The sequence below is a fragment of the Parasteatoda tepidariorum genome, chromosome 2, assembly GCF_043381705.1.
Source record: "Parasteatoda tepidariorum isolate YZ-2023 chromosome 2, CAS_Ptep_4.0, whole genome shotgun sequence".
Taxonomy (NCBI): Eukaryota; Metazoa; Arthropoda; class Arachnida; order Araneae; family Theridiidae; genus Parasteatoda; species Parasteatoda tepidariorum.
In genome coordinates this window covers 1,425,360-1,442,886 of record NC_092205.1, presented here as the reverse complement: position 1 = coordinate 1,442,886, position 17,527 = coordinate 1,425,360, and the positions used below count along the sequence as shown (strand labels likewise).

The 17,527-nt window shown below is 29.2% G+C and overlaps 1 protein-coding gene across 4 annotated transcripts in view; it reads left to right on the top strand.

The window, feature by feature from the left end:
* The first annotated feature begins 8,347 nt into the window (after positions 1–8,347).
* LOC107451952 (matrix metalloproteinase-17) overlaps positions 8,348–17,527 on the top strand; it is a 46,026-nt gene continuing 36,846 nt past the window's right edge. The window contains exon 1 of one of the 4 annotated variants that reach the window (XM_071177051.1): positions 8,348–8,545. Coding sequence is in view for 2 of the 4 variants with exons in the window: in XM_016068209.3 (XP_015923695.1) it covers positions 16,383–16,478 (96 nt within the window). In the remaining 2 variants the exon portion in view is untranslated. Of the gene's footprint in view, positions 8,546–16,140; positions 16,479–17,527 lie in introns of those variants that run through there. The other 3 variants (XM_043050108.2, XM_016068209.3, XM_016068201.3) reach the window with 3 other exon arrangements.

Sequence of the window (17,527 nt, the reverse complement as noted above, 5' to 3'; positions counted from 1 at the left end):
CTTAAGTTTTTATCTTAGGGAAAGTAGCAAAGGAATTTCCCTCTATTTTGTTATATTTGAGGGGAAAAGGGAAGTGATAAGGATTACTATTGGTTTATGAAAGAAATCTAGCTTTTCCCACACAAAGCATAGGGAGATATGTCCTGCTCTTAATTAAATGCATAGTTGAGCCAAAAATAGATTTAAGAACAGGATGTGGCTTTTAAAAGTGTGAGAAAGAATTTGGAATAGAATAATTAATTAGTAATAAAGTAGGAGTTGTTTTATAGCAAAGAAACTAACGTAAAAAGATTAATAGAAGCTTTTTATGTTACATCCCCCCTCGCCGAAAAATTTTAACTAACATCAAAAAAAATTTTAAAATTATCCCTTTGCAAAACTTTCCCTATGATGACACAATTAAAATAAAAAGAATTAAATTGCAATGTTAACAAGATATAAAGTAACATGAATTATAAAAATTACACATTAGTACACAAAGTAAAAAAAATTTTTTTTTTTTTAAAGTGTTCGAGGAAGAAAAAAAAATTTGAAGTAAAGCTACCATCAAATTGAAGTGTTAGATCTTCATTTTCAGTAGATTTTTCAGTCCTTCTTGATGATCACAGTAAATAAAGTTATTCCTCATACTAACACAATTAAAATAAACTTTTCACTTAGGACAAGAAAATCTATAAAAAATTTTCTAAAAGATGTAAATATTCATATTCAACAACATGAAAGATAAAAAAAAAATATGAAAATGCAAGTGATATGAGATATAAAAATACAAATTGACACTTTTTATCAAAAAAATTTCAATATAAAATGCAAAAAAAATTGACACAATGGTCTTTAATCTGAAGTTAAAGACTTCAGTATTTTTATTTCAATGAGAGAATAAAAAGTTTGACACTTGGTCTTTAATCTGAAGTTTAGACTTCAGTGTTATTAGGGAAAAAAAATTTTTTTTGCTGGATTAGGGGCTATATTCCCCAAAAGGAGGAAAACAGTCCCTAGTCTCAACAATAATGTTCTGGAAGATCCTAGTTTCAACAAATGCTTAAGTATTCATTTTTTTGGTTTTCACCACAGTAAAAATATTAATTTCACATTATGTTGTATTTTCTTTTAATCCTTAAATGACTACTGTGTTATTTTAAAGTTACTTACTTTTTTTTTAAATAAAAAATTTTGTATATATTTAAATACATTAAATTTTTGAAAGTTTATAATTTAATTTTTCAGTTGTATTTTTTTAAATCTATTGAAATTGCAAGTTAAAATCTATTTGAAACTCCAAGAAAATGTAGAAAAAGACATTAAGATTTATTCGTCGTGAATCATGAAAAATAAGTTTTCACATTTTTCAATAACATCAGAAATATAGAATAAACCTTTGAATATACCTTTAGGATCAAGTTAATTGTCCCCGGTTTGGTAAAACCCTTGCGCACTTTAATTCTTAAGTAAAATATGGTCTGAAATATTCGGAGATGTAATGACGATATACACGCTATATTACATAGTTACGTGAGTGAAAGAAAATTCAAAATGATATCGAGGCTGTAATATTTATTTACTGTTGGGGATACGCAGAAAGAAGATTGAAAGACCCAAAACAATTTATACAAAATTATTGTTGGTTAGACTATTAATATTTACAATATAAATCTTTTTCTAGAGCAGAGTAAATGTTTTAAAGCATTCCTAATATGAAAGAATAAAAAACAGTGTCATACATTATTTTAAATTTTAATTGATATTACCAATATTTGGAATGATGAATGGTGGAAAAATAATTAAATAAATAAGAGGAGTAACAAGGAATCACACTACCTCCGTTTTATACACCAAAAATAGTGGAAAAGTAATAAGTATAGTTGCGTGATCTATTTTTGGCGCACCCTTTAAATATTGAGTTTTGCCAAAAAAATGTAACCCGGACTTCCATGGTCTAACAGTATATCTCCACCCCCTATGTCCAGGCCTATTCCTCCCATTCTCCCACCCATAGCTCCTTCAATTTGACTTGTCTTTCAGCGTAGAAAGGGCCTTAAGGGCTCGAGACGCATCTCGACAGTGAAAATTATGGAATAAGCGTTCATGTTTGAAAACTCATAAAATCTTTTAAAACATATGTAGTATCATAATTTTTGTGTACTTAATTAAAAAACAACAGTCTATATAAAAATGTTAGAAGCAATAAAATCCCATAAATACAATTTTTAGAAATTTTGCTGTCAGTTAATTATGTTTTTTAGTTAGTTTTACACAAAAAATTAAACATTGTAAACCCTATCCTGTTTTGTCCAACCCAGGTATGCTAAAACGGGACATGTAAGAGTTTGGAAAATGATTTTTATTTCTATTTCACAGTCATTAAAATTAGTTTAAAATACGTTTTTTCTGTGCTTCAATAAGTGATGTAGCTATAAAAAAATAATTTGTGGTTCTCCTTAACAGATTTTCCTTAGTAAATAAAAACAATAATGGTATCCCGTTTTGTCCAACTTTCCCTTATATTATATACATTGAATGGAGATAGAGAAATATCTCATACATAAATTGCGTCTGAATTTTACAAATCCAGGTGCAAAAGATTTTACCGCAATGTTTTACAAGGGGGAGGTGTGCTAGCTGGAACATTTCAGGAATCCTAAAAATCTCTCTAAAAAAGGAATTTTTGCAGTTGTCAAAACTGCTTGATTTAATTTTACATGCTACACCACTTTTTCAATTGTGTAAGAAAAATTTATTCACAGATTATGAAATTTAAATTAGAAATTTAGTTTTGATACAAAAAAAATTGCAATGAAACCTGTTCTTGATTGAACGGGTAACTGAGATAGTGATTTGAATTTCACCAAAAGACAGAATTTTTCAAGCTTGAATTTTATATTTATCCAAGTGCCAAAGATAAGGCGGTGGAGCATCTCATAGCAAGTAGGAACTGTAACAAAGGATTTTTGGTTCTGAAAATTATTTTCAATTATTAAATGTAAGATCGATTATTATTTATAATGGCAAGGGAAAACCTGTCTAGTACTGATGATGGAAATTAATTCATTGCATATTAGTCTTAAATAAAATTAAGCCGTTTTTATGATGTATTCTAAATGAAGAATAACGTAGAGCACAAATAACCTGCAGGCCAAATCCCTTAGGAGTAAATTTATTATAAAAAATATTTTTGAAGGTAAAAAAATGCCCCATTATAAGTTTAATAAAATGGAGAAAAGGCTCATTTTCTGCAAAGTGTGTCAAGAGATACGCATAAAATAAGTATATACCACAGTTAGTTAACACTCATAGAGGTAGTAAAAAGAAAAGACTTTTTTTGTAACTATGTCTCAACAACGAACTTCGAATTTTCACCGGGAATGGACTGGCCCACTGGGAGATATCCTGGTGTACCCCTTCAACTGGCGACAACCGACATGGTTACTTTCTATTGGAAAAAATTTGAAAAAGAAATTGACATTATTTTTGCTTTAAAACAACGTTTTTTAGGGGGGATTTAAAAACGAATGATTTTTAATAAAATGTTCAAATCCTTCTAAGGAAAATAGTTTTTCCTCAGAATGATTTGAAATGCACCCTTCTCTAAGGAAAAGAGTTTTTTGTTCCATCTGACCACATTTGGGGGGACCCAGAGAGGTCAAAGCATGATCAGCTGTATATCTCTAGAAACTATCACCCCAAGTGCTTGAAAAATTTTGCTTCAATTGGAACAGTTTTGTTATGATGAGAATAAAATGCTCTGATCGAATAATTTGCTCATGGTAAAAAAAAAAGTCCTTATTTTCAAATCAATTACCTATACTTCACTGATACAAGGATTATGCCAAACTTAGCTGTACAAGGAGTGAAGCCATCCCCGACAGGGGCTCAAACAAATTATTTCAAAATATTTAAATTATACTTTCACATTTTTTCTCACATCATTTTTTTCAAGGGTGTTTCTAAGAGGTTAAAATATTATTTTGATTGTATTAACATTAACACTATAATTTTGATCATGTACAGATTCATTTTAATATAAACCTTTTTTTTCTTCTGTTATCGATGTGGTATTTTGTACTGTATGGTTCAATTGTAATTACTTCTGTAATAAAGAAAAAATATTGCCATAGTCGCAGCTCTTTCAGAACATTTCCTCGCTTCTTATTCTTCTAACGCAAATATTATTCGGCACTAAGAATTAGAAATTTCACCTACATTTAACAAAACGTTTACAAAATATTTGGTATGAAAATGTAATTAATGTATCGATTGGAATCATTTAAAGTAAAAATTCAATTTTCTCTTCTGTACCGCATAATAGTTCAGTTTTGCAAGCGAAGTTATAAGTACATTTTTTGCAACCCTGTATTCTATCTAAAGTGCTGATGACACTAGGCAACCAAGTGGAGGCAACTAAGTTGAGAAACCGGTTTTTGGTTTCTCGTTTGTGATCACACGTTACAACCTTCGCTTGTTCAACCAATTCAGAATATTCCAATACCAGAACGGCACTTGTATTGGACTATTATAGTATATAACAGTCCAATACCAGAACTTATATTTTTCAATAAAGTTTATTGCTAAAAGCTCTTTGATAGCTGAGGTTCTGAAAGAAGAACTGGAACAGAAATAAGGCGATTTAAAGGCAAAATAATTTCTTTCGCTTGCTTTCAAAATTTCATTAGTACTCGGAAATATCTGTCAAAGAAATATCTATCAAAGTCTGTCAAAATTGAGTTTAAAAAGCTTAGCGTTCCAGCTATATAATTTTGAATTTTCAAATATTTAAACATTTGTAATTAGTAATATGCTAGTTTTTTTTTTCATTCACTTTTAAAATTCAATAATAATTTGTAACTTTTAATGTTGTTGTTGTTGTTAATTTACGTCGCACTAGAGCTGCACAATGGGCTATTGGNAAAACTGTTGCCAGCGCGAGAAAAGAAATATCATCGGTTTTATTGATACATACGTACGTATTAGCGTTTTATATAATATAGATAGATAGATGCTTTCGTTGCTGTTGATTCATTTGACGTCGTCGTAAAATGTAGGCGAAAAATTACAAAGGTAGCATATTAATAATCTTTTGACGTAGATTGGAGACTGGTGCCCGTTCTAAAAAAAAATTTCTGAAGCTCTAATTATAAGCAAAAATATATTTAGGTATTTTTTAATTATAAAAAACACTCGAATAGTTACTAAAAATTCGTTTAGATTATCAGGAAACAACTTGTGCATTTTTTTAGAAGTGTTATTAGAAAGTTTTTTTTTTTTTTTTTTGACCTCATAAAAAGAAAAAAATGCTCCTTCAATTTCATTTTGCTGCATTAAGTAAGTTTTCACTGTTTCAAAAACGTGCAANAATTTAAATCTAAATAAGTGCACATTTGAAGATTGTTTGGAAGTGTCATGTTTAGAAAATTTACATTTTAACGCAGGAAAAACAACGGTGTTTCATGTTGTATTTCGTAATCATAAATTATTAAAATGTTAAATATAATATTTTCACTTATTTTGACTTAAATTGTTCTAAAATAATGGGAAAAATATTAAAATTCCAGTTAAAAAATTAACGATTTAAAATATTGTAGTGTAAAATAAGTGAAAGAGTAAGAGTGAATCAGTACAGGAATAAAAAGTATTAAAAATTAAAAAAAAAAAATAAATAAAATTCCTTTATGAGCGCCTGTTATATTGGGTATGGGTTGATAAGGAGTTGAATTTCCAGTTTTGTTTGTAAAAGAGGGGAGAGATAACACCACTATCTTTATCACTTTTTAAGGTTGGCTCCAAGATTTACATGCAAACAAAATGGCTCAGTTTGAGTATGTCGAATCAATTTGAGGTGGTAAATTAGTTTGATTTAATGAATTTTTATTTAGAATAAGGATGAAACACAGAACGAAAATCTATTATAAGTGAATTTCAGATGATTGCAAAGCTTCCTTAATTCTAGAAAATGATCATATAATACGTCATAAAGTTCAGCACACCCATGCGCCTGATAAGGCGCATGGGTATGCTGAACTTTACAACTGTACTGGTTTATCAAAAGTTGTATAGCATGTAATTATTTTTAAAAAAAATACCTATTTTAAACAGTGTCAACATCTTTGTTTTTTCATTTGTTATTACATTTTGCTAATGTTCTTTTGTATCGCCATTTTGTTTTCTTTGATGCTCGTCCAGATACTTTATCCTTTTTTAATAGTTCTGATTGTTCCACGCAGTTAAACTTTGTCTGCAGTAATTACTTCCTTATAAATACCAGTTTTTTTAAATTCATTAAATTAAAAGTTCTTTCAGATGTTCTGAATACCCGCCAGTGAATGTTCCCCGATAGGGCATTATTTTTTTAATCGTTTAATAAAAGTCGTCAAGCCAAATTTACCAAATATTCTAAACTTAAAGGGAAAAAAAAATATTGATCCTATGTGAAATGGAATTAATAGTAGTTTACATATTCTTCAGATTATTGATTATACAAGTCAATCAAATATTCAATAAAAATCAAATAGTCAATAAAAATTCAAAAATTGAAACAAATTACAGTTTGTGCATACATTCAAGACTATTTTTAATGCTTACGAACCTTCTGGAATATTTTGTGAATTAGAATAATCTCTAAATATCTCTCAATAGATAAAAATTAAATTAAAAAAAAAAATTTAAAAAAAATCAGAAATTATTAATTTTTGAGGTCTTAAAGCCTTAAGATGGACACTTTGTCAGTGATCATTTGATTATAGTCTATCAAAATTAATTTAATGTAACCTTAAAATATTCTTAGAGATAAGAATGATTTACTGTGATTGACGCTCTACTTCCACACGTTTGTGCGAGTAATTATTCAACAGAGAATACAACTATTGAGCAACAATAATACATACTGCCCTACAATGATGGGCGAGACACTTTCAGATTTTGACATTTTAATTAATTTCTCAAGAAATACTGAGATTATTTCATAACTTAAAGAGATACTTAGGTCATTCGTAGGGTTTAATTTAGCAATAAAAATTTAGTCGTCCAAGGGCCACCTTGGTATTCATTTAATTGTCATTAAATTTAATATGGTAGACAAATTTTAAAAAAATTGAACTTTGCAATTGTATATTTTTTTTATAGTACACATGNCTAAAAACAAATAAATAAAATTCAGCATAATAGAATAAATTTATATATTTTTTTTTTTTTAAAAACATTTTCTCAACGGATAGGTGAACTTTTTCGACGAGGTCATCTTTATTGTAATTTATAAGACAACTTGGCATGTATGGGTATTACAAGTTTATTTGATATTTTAACTCATATCTGAGCAATTATGTGTGAATTTACCAGTATCTATAAATATTAAATTCAAAATTAAAAAAAAAAATAGATTGACGGAGAAAACTTACTTCGTCATTTCTTCCAAATAATTTCGAAATAGAATTCTTTTCGTGAAACGATTTGGCGTTTTACAAAATACTTTTCTTTACTAAATGCGGTGAAAGTGTACATGTATTATAGTAAGCCTAAAAAAGCGTGGATGGCTGTCAAAAACTCCTACCCCATCGTCACGTTAGGACGATGGGGGTAGGACAATCTTCTTGTTTCCTCTATCCCTTAGGGGTGTTGAATAACTTTCCATTTAGAGACAGGAAAAAGATTTGACCCTCAGAATTTTCTGAGAAAAGGATGTCTAAACAGGAAGTTGGTGGTAAAGTGTAAATAAAAGCGAACACATATAGTTTGTCTAAAGTAAGAACTCACCTAGCCATTCGTCTGGACAGGTGGCAGTGACTATGGTAACGAGGTATAACTATTTCAAGTGGGGGTGTGCGATTACTGTTTAAGACAGGTTTTGGCTCGGATCCGCAAGAGGAAGGGAATCTTTTTCTTCGGTCAACTGTGTTACCCCTATATAGAGTGAAAAGAAGCTAACCTCCCAGAAATGTGCTATTCTTGTTTCCACAGCAGCAGACTGTCTCAGACTTTGGGGCAGGGGGAGTCCTTACCGTAGACGAACTATACTCGTCTTTTTGTTTTTAATTTATTCTCATTTACAAAAAAAGAAAAAAAACTAGATTTTTTTAAGAATATAATTATATTTCTTTACAAGGCAGTCGCATTTTCACGCCGATTTTTAAGTTCATCCCGATAGGGAGAGCAGATTCCCCCCAACCCCCTACTGGGCTCCGACCTTGCACTACTAATACCGAATCATCTTTTACTCATCCCTGAGGTGATATATGCGTACTTTTGCTGAGTGATAGGAAAATTTTTAGTTTCAAATGTCACCCCATCTTTAATGCTTCAGATAAAGTGTTGTCAGATTCCTTTCTGAGCTTCTAATTTTTTGTCTTTTTTCTTCAAGTGGATGGCTTGTCTTCGGGGTCGTTTGCCTGAATTTCAAAAGCTAATTTTTTCCTGTGAAACTTTTATGAAGGGGTGGGGTATGTTAAGATTTGATAATAAAAAATCACAGAGAAGCACAACTTTCGACTTGAAATGAGCTAACCAGGATAACCATATTTTTTAGTCATAAGAGTTTGCTCATTAGAGTTGCTTGTTGGTTAGTTTGGTTTGGCCTCTTTTGGTAAGTTAAGAAAATTTTTTTTTTTGCTTTTTATTTAAATGTCAAATGACATAATTCATGTAAGTGTAAATTATTTAACATTGTGTTATCTATGAAAGCAGAATGGTTAAATTATTTAAGGTTTTTATATATCTTTATATAATATAAGAAGGGAGTGAAATGATAACACATAGCCAATCACAGAAGACTTGCGGTTAGTAACACACAAAACAGCCAAACAAAATTGAGTCCACATTGTTTTGGTTATCATCAGCATAAAATTAATAAAAGTGGTAAAAGTATTGTTTCGCTATAAATATCTTTGTATCCCTAATTTAAAGTTTTTTTTCTTCTTTTCTGTACTGCTATTATTACGTTTTTAATTGAAGAGTAAAAAATAAGGAAAATTGTTGTTTTTTATTATGAAAATGTAATTCTGTGCTTTCTAAGAAACTTTATCTTAAAAGATAAAGTTACTTAGAAAGATGGTCGAATCTTATTTACCGTTTTACAATTATAATTTTTGTGCAGATAACATTAATATACTGCTATAAATTAAACTTAAAGAGATCTGTTAAATGATTTAGAACTTAATGATCAGCTTCATGCACAATAAGATGCAAACAAAAAGAGTATCCGCCTGTTTGGTGAGCGAAAATATTAAATTACGGTTGTGAACTCATTAAATTTGTTTGACAGCAATGTATCTAATTATTTATTATACTAATTGATAGCACTAGAGCCGTGATAGCTTGGTTGATAGAACACTACAGGTTTAGTGGAAAAACTGTTTCCAAGAAACGACAATTATTGCAAAGGTTGGTGAGCGGCAGCGAACAGGGGGCTTAGTCCCCTAGTATACATGTGTATATATATAATAACAGGACTACATTCTTGTTATCATTGATAATTGTAGTTGCATTTAGAAGAGAAAAAATTTGTAATGGCATTTTTATCTTAACCCTACACACTATAGTAAAACAAAAATATAAATTTTCTACTAATCAATAATTCATGGAAACTGTAACACATAAAACAATAAGTATGAAAAAAAATTTTCTAAACATTTCCTATGTCAATCAAAACAATCAATTCACTGAAAATAAAAATTTCTCAAGAAATAAAATTTTTTTTCAACAGTAAATACGATCACTGTGTAAAAAAAAGCAATTGTTTCAGTTGAAACATCAAGTATGAGAAAAAATTTTGAATCATAATCTATGATTTTTGTTATTTACATGAGTGCTTTTTTTTTCTTAATCAATAAAAATTAGTGTTTTATGAGAAATGTAAAAAAAATTACCACAAAAAGGATACGTGAAAAAGTTCGAATTAGTCCAAGAAGATATTTTGAAAATCGCAACATCAGATGAAAGTTGATAGGGGAAAAAAATGTGTTTCTTCGATTCCAAAACACATTTTGAAAATCACAACATCAGATGAAAGTTGTTCTAGTTTCTTTGTTAAGAGGAATCATATTTCTCCTTGAATGAGGCGGGGTGAGAACAATTTATTGACCATAAAATGCTACGCTTTCCAGAAGGGATGAGATTTCAAAACGAAAACTTTTTAACGTCTATCAGGAGCCCAATGCAGATTTTCTCTTTTGTCCAAGAGGAGAGAAAAAGATCGAATCTCAGCTTTCTAGTTGTACCCATCGCCTTCAGAACGTAGACGTAACATGCAGCATAGACAAATGCAAAGTCGTTGTTCGTTAAGTTACACTGGGCGTAGGTATCATTTATATAAACAAAAAGTTTGATGATTGAAGAATTTTTTTGTTGGTGAAGATACTGGATGAATTATGAATTGACATTAGTTGAAGAAGAATTTGACTGCTTATTTTCAACTGTCCAGGCGAATGAGATATTCGATATATTTTATGTATTTCCCCCCCGGGGGTGATGGGATGAGGAATTCCGAAGTACAGCCGGCCTCTAAAGAACTGCGTAAGTTTCCTCCAAAGGGTTTCCTCAGCGAAGCTAAAATCCTGCGAGGCTTATAATAACAGGACTACATCCTTGTTATCATTGTTGTATTCAGCTTTAATAATGCAGTCATAAGCCAATACACTTTATGAAAAGGTTTATTTAAAGGTAGGCTGGTGGTTATAACAGTTCACATCCCCACTCCACAAGGGAGGGGGTGTGGATAAAACTCCGGATGGTTCCGGCAGATCTTTTATGGAGTACGTTATTCAGCAAGAGACATGCGAAAACCATCGGTCCCGCATTAAATACTTACAGATTTTGATGTAAACAGGTTCCAGTCGCACATACCTTGTAACTCTACGCATTATGGAAAATCATTTAATGCTTCCTAATATGGAAGTGAAAGAGGGACAAGATTCTAAAAATAACTCCTTCTTTGAAATATAAATCTAATTATAATTCAATGGTATGTTTTCAGCCTGGAATTCCCAAAAATAGAATTTCTACACCTATTCTTTACCAAAGACATTTAATGAAAACGAAAGAGTTTTAATGTTGTTACTAATACAAAAGTATTTATAATTTTTTTATTACATATATATTTATATATATAAGTTCAAAATGAAGAATAAAACAAAGAAAAATTATAGACATATGAAAAAAGGCGGTGGGAAATAATAAGTAAAAAATAACAAACAACATTTTATTTAAAAAAAAAAAAAATGAGTTAATAAAAAACCGGAAAAAAAGCCGGAAAAAAAAGATATAATCTTTTCTTCAGCCCACACGATTATATCCGCAAAACAGAGTGCTTTCTGATATTGTATCAATAAAGCCAAAGCAAAATATATTAATACAATAGTGTGAGGAGCACTCAAAAAATTTTTTTTTTAAAATAACTAACAACAAATGAAATAGATCACAAAAAGTACAAATAAGTAAAAATAACATGTAAAAACAGATAATAAAATAAAATAAAAAGAAAAAACATTAAAAAGGGGGGACTATAAAGCGAGTAGCAAAATCATAACAACTTACATGGACAGATATTTTTCAAGAATGATTTAAAAATGTTTTCGCAGAAAGATTGCCAGATTACAAAATATGAAAACAAAAGATGAAAACAAAAGCGCAAATTGAGTGTAACAAGAGGGTTTTAAAGTGTCGTTCTTACTGCACTGCTGAAGTGATTTGTTATTCTGAGTTTTGATTTGTTAGTTACCAAGGATGGGCCCGAAATGGATGTGCGCAAGGTAATATTATACTGGATAATTTTAAAAATTGATCATAAATAGTTTTAGAAGATAGATGTTTATTTAAGAAAAAATATAAAATAGAAAAGAGAAACATAAATTGCCTGCTTTGCAAATAATTTTAGCCGCGGATTTGCACGATATGGATTAGCACATAGAAAAATTATTTAAATTATCAAAGAAAAAATTTTAATAGATAATTTTACCACGGATTTGCCCGAAATGGATTTGCACATGGAAAGATTAACAAAGAAAAAATTTTAGTACATAATTTTAGCCACGGATTTGCCCGAAATGGATTTGCACATGGAAAAATTACAAAATTACATAAAATTACATAAATTACATAAATATATATATATATCGCTCGATTTTTGCATTTTAAAGATCGATATTTTTAATGGAAGATCAAAGTTATATGTCAAGAAGAAATTCAACACATGTTGTTTTTAAAATCATAATTATTGTTTTGTTTCTGCTCGTTTTTCCATTGCATTTCATTTATTTCAATTTAAAATTTTATAGTTCAATTACTCATAATTCACTAGAAATTATAACTTTTTTTAAAAGAGGAATTAGTTTTAAAGATAATTGATTTAAACTCTTAAGATTTTACGTTAGAACACATTTCAAGTGGGTTTAAATTAGTATCGAGCAAAGCAAACCCAATAAAACTGCATTCGGTGGTTGGGGAGCCCACTACTTAATGATAAAATCTCATTCTTCACATTAAATACTTTTGAAATAATTAGCTATTTTTTTCTTCATGAGAAAATTCATCTTTTTATAATAAGTTTGTAATGTAAAGGGTTAGTGTTTCATAGCTGGAAAAAAAAACGTTGGAACCGTTTGTCTAGAGCAGTGGTCGTGAAAACTACGTTATTTCTGTAGTTTACTATAACTACTTTGTTCCAAATGTATTAACTATAACTACTTTGTTCCAAATGTAATTAACTACACCTACTTTTTTTTTAAATGTAATGACTAGAAACTACTTTGAAATTTAGTAACTACTTTAAGGAGACGAACTTTGCTGGAAATTTACACCAAAATGATTTTGAATAAGAAATAGGCTTACATTAAATATAAGGCTCACATAAATTTAAGAAATGCAATCTAATACTTGAAATTTTTAAATTGTTCTTTTATTTTCTAAGAAATGAAGTATACATCAAAAACACGTTCCCTTCTTTTGAACGAGTGTTAATACATTTTCTAAGATAATTAAAATTTACAGATTCAAATTACATATCCATGTCACCCACCGTTTTTTAGATATACTTCTATTTATACTTCACTGGAACCTATTAAATTGACATTTACTAAACAGTCGGTCACATCACATATAGAAATACATTACACACAAAATCCATATACACTGAAAATATATCCTTCAGTGTTGTACACATTTTGAAAGTTCACACAGCAACAAATGGAAAAAAGCTAAGAAATAATAATAATAAAAGGACTAAAAGTAACCAGAAAATAAAAAGGTTTAAAAAAAATTTTTAAAAAATTAAAAAAACAGCACTATAAAAATTATATTTCATTACGATTTAGGCCGCTGAGCGAATGAAGCCCGAATTTAAAGAAATTAATTATTTAATTTCGTGATATTTTTGTTAAAAGAAATGAACTGAAAAAGGATTCATTTAAATTTCATGGAATTCTGCAAAATTTATCATAATATTACAGATTTTCAATCATTACACAAATTGAGTTGTAATAAGGCTTTATCAACTAATGATTCTTTTTTTTTTTTTTTAAATTGTATTGAAATGAAATAATTCGTATAGTTTGTCAATATTTTTTACTTATTTAAAAATGACCTCCTGAGAAGTTATCGTTAATGGATACGTTATACATAGTAATATTATTAAGTATTAATATATATTGTATTATTAATACTTATAATTAAGTATTTCTTAATTATAAATAATGTCTAATTGTATTATGTACAATTAAAAAAATTAGAATATGCATTAAGATTTTGTTTCCGCAAGGTTCAAAATTCCGCAATTGAAAAAATAGCCACCTTTAAAAATGTGACTACTAACTAGTAGCCGAGAAAATAAAAAAAAAATCATAACCATGAGTGTTCCTGTAGTGATTTTTGTAAAAAGAAATCATCATTCAAATGTAACAATTTTAGGAATTGTGCAGGATTATTCATTCAGTTTAAAAATGTTACACAGTTCCGGATGTTTCATTCTATAGAGGATATACATTAAAAACGTCATTTCCGATGTGAAAAACCGTATCAACCACAAAATATTTAGATTCCGTTGAATTTGTTACTACATTTCTTTAGGTTTAAAATGTGGAAATTTCGATTTTAGAACTTTTATGGAGAGTAAAAATAAATCTTATTCTCTTTAGTAAACCTTGTTTAATTAATCTCATTGCTTGCAATAATAATTTTTATTGATTACTTTAAGAAAGATCAACAAAAGTAAAAATTTATAGTTTCAGAGCAATAAAACATTGAGATGAAATTTTTCTTTCTGAAGAAATAAAAGTTATATGCAAGACCTTATTGACACGGAATACCCCAGCTTAACTTTGACCCCATCAGTTAGTAGCTGGGGCATTCATCGAATTCTGTGTCTATGTGCGCATAAATGGATTTGGACGTCGTTTTAAAATCCCTATCTCACACTTCGACTTAAAGGCATAGATTCTGCATAGTTGGAATTCTAATCATAAGTTTTCTTCTGTTAAAATCATTCAACACTGTTCTTCATCTACCGAATGTGAATTTTGGGAGTCATTCCATTCCCTCTTATGAAAAATTCTAATTATTTAGTTGTTAGTAATTTTTCCGGTATTCTACCGGTACCGGTTCTTATATTTGGTAGTCTATTTTAATTTAATCTGTTGCACCCACAGCCAAATCTCCTCTTACATGTTTTTTATCTTCTCTTTTGACTTTTTTATGATATCTCTTTCTAACTTGTTCTTATGTCGAAATTGGTTAAACCACTTTGCACGTTTATGTTCTTTTCACAACTCTACCCTCATCATCGTGTGTTCAGACATAGAAGGTTCTTGTATATAGAACTGAAACCATAGTATGTCCATTTCTGCTCTTCCATTAGTGCTTTTTTTTTTGTATTTTTTTCTTTCAGTTAGATTTAATTGGATGCCTGCGAGTGATGTTACGCGTGTATGTCGAACTTGATAGGCTGATGACGCAATGATCGTCGTTTGCAAGTATCCAATCATTTAATGCTAAACGATTTCCTAAATTTATTTTCTTCTCGATGATCTATTGAAATAAAATTTTTTGAAATAACTAAGATAAAATTATGAATTCGAATTTTCGCCGTTTTGTTTCAAGATGCTTAGGCTTGCGAATCATTATTTCAGGTTCAATGAAATACGTATATGACATTTATTAACTATTTCCAAGTTTTTATGAACTCGATTTGATGTCAGTGAAACCTTGCCTTCGAAATTTCCACCACTTTCTGACTGACTACGGGACGTGTTTCTTGACAATACAAGTTTCAATCGTTTCATGATAGATATTTTATCTCCAAATATAATGAATCAACAATTAAATTTTTAATTCATTTCCGACTATCTTGAGACCTTCTTTGGAGATCTGTGCTTGATGGCAACACAAGTAACACTTGGTACCTAAAGGGTGCAAATAAAACTTCAACTCTTTTCCGACATAAGGAAATTAGCACACATATTTTGAAAGAAATAAGCTAAAAGAAGACGTTTTTCAAGTAGACTGGAAAAAAAAAGGCTTATTTTTGACAATCCTAAAACGTAGGGTGCATCACTTTAATAATTAGCTTCTATCACCACAGAAAATATCCCTTTTTGACAAGAATAGAAGTTTTCTTGACTTCAGAAAGTGATTGCGCCCTGTTTTATGTCAGAAAAAAATGAATTCGTTTTTTTTCCCTTTAGCCCACTTGAAAAATGTAATTCCCAAAATTTTCTTTTCTTTTATGTCAACCTCTTTCTTATAAAATATATATAATATATTATTAAGCATACACATTCCAAAAAGAAAAACTAGTTTTATTTTTGCCAATATTAAAACATTATACGTAGAGAGGGCGTATCTCTTTCGTCATTATAACTTCTAAAACCACACAAGACTATTTCACACGAAATGATGCTCTTGCAATGGTCTTGCATATTTTCGTGTTACGTCTCACAAAAAAAAAAATTTTTTTTTCTTCTTCTTTTTAGTAAAAGATATAGTTTTTAAAATTTTCATTTTATTTAATTATCAACTGTGTCGTCTGTCTAAAAAATAAATATAAGAATTTTCAATGACAATTCGTAGAATGTGGATCACACAATTAGCAATAAACTAAATTTTCTGCCTCATCTAATAAATCATCAAATTAAGAGTGAGGATGAGAGAGAAGAAACGAGAAGCATCAGTCATGATGACTTTTTCGTGCTCTAATCAAGTTTCCTAAACCGCACTACTTCCCTCCCCTCCCCCCTCTCTCCAATCAACGAAAGAAACAGGAAAAAAAATGATTTCTAGTTTGTGCGGTTTCAAAGTCAAAAATAAATAATATAATGTAAAAAGAAAGAAAGGGAAACAATTTAAAATGTCGAATGGTCCATAATAAATGCCCAGTGATTGAGAAGAGTTGATATCATAAAAGACTAAAGATGAAGAATTTTTTCATCATAGTGTGTTTATTGGTGTTTGCTTTCTCCATTGAAAATGCACCTTTACCTCAAGAAAAAATGCCTTCCAAGGAAATGGTAAGTTTTAGATTTATTTTTGAAACCGGTTTTTCATAGTGCATTAAAAAAAAAAGAAATGGTAAAAAGCTTCAAAAGAAAGCTTAACTTTCTCTACTATTTAAAAGTAGTTAAATCGAAAAGTTCGTGTATAAAAAATAAAAAAAAATTTCCCCATGATTTTCAGAAAAAGGTATTTAAAATAATAATAATAAAAACATATTAATGAGTTTAGATTAAAAACTACAATGAAGCATCGTTTATTATACTTATTTGAGGAGACGTGAATACAAATGAAAAATCTTTTAACTGAAAATTAGAAAAATTTATAGAAATTCTTCGAAAAAATAATAATTTTTGTAACGTAATAACATTGCTCATTAGATTTGACAGCAAATATATCATTCATGTAGAAAACAATATTGGTCGAAATAATTAAAATTAAAAACATCTATTACAAAAGTGAAAAAAAAATCATACTTTACTCCTTTTGTTCACAAATCTATACAACTATTACCATACAGTTAAACATTAAATTCAAGAATGCCGCAAAAATTGTTTTCTATACGAAAAACACCGATGTGAAGGAAAGTGGCAGAACAGATCTGCTTCTATACAAAATGGATATATTCTACCACTTAGGATTTAAAGAACACTTTGTTTTCAAATCCAAATATAAATATTTCTAATGGTAGGAAGAGCTACCTTTTTTCTTCAAAGTAAATCCTTAAAATAGAACACTTGTGCTAACACTTTTTTTCTCTTTTGAAAATATTGAGCGTTTTTTAAAAGAACGTTAAGCACAAAAAAGTTTTTTAAAAAATCTTCGAGCTATAAGTTGAAAAAAAAATATCAAACAAATTTAAGGTCTTAAGTGAAATATTCATCGAGGGACAAATATTTATGAACTTAAAAAATTTATAATAAATTTTAAAAAAAGAATAAAAACGAAAAAAACGACATATTTTCTATGATTTTTTTTCTTTCTTTTTCATCTTTAAATGAACTGTTTCAACATAGCATAGATTAAAAGGTTTCAAATGCTATTTACAGTGCAAAATATCAACTAT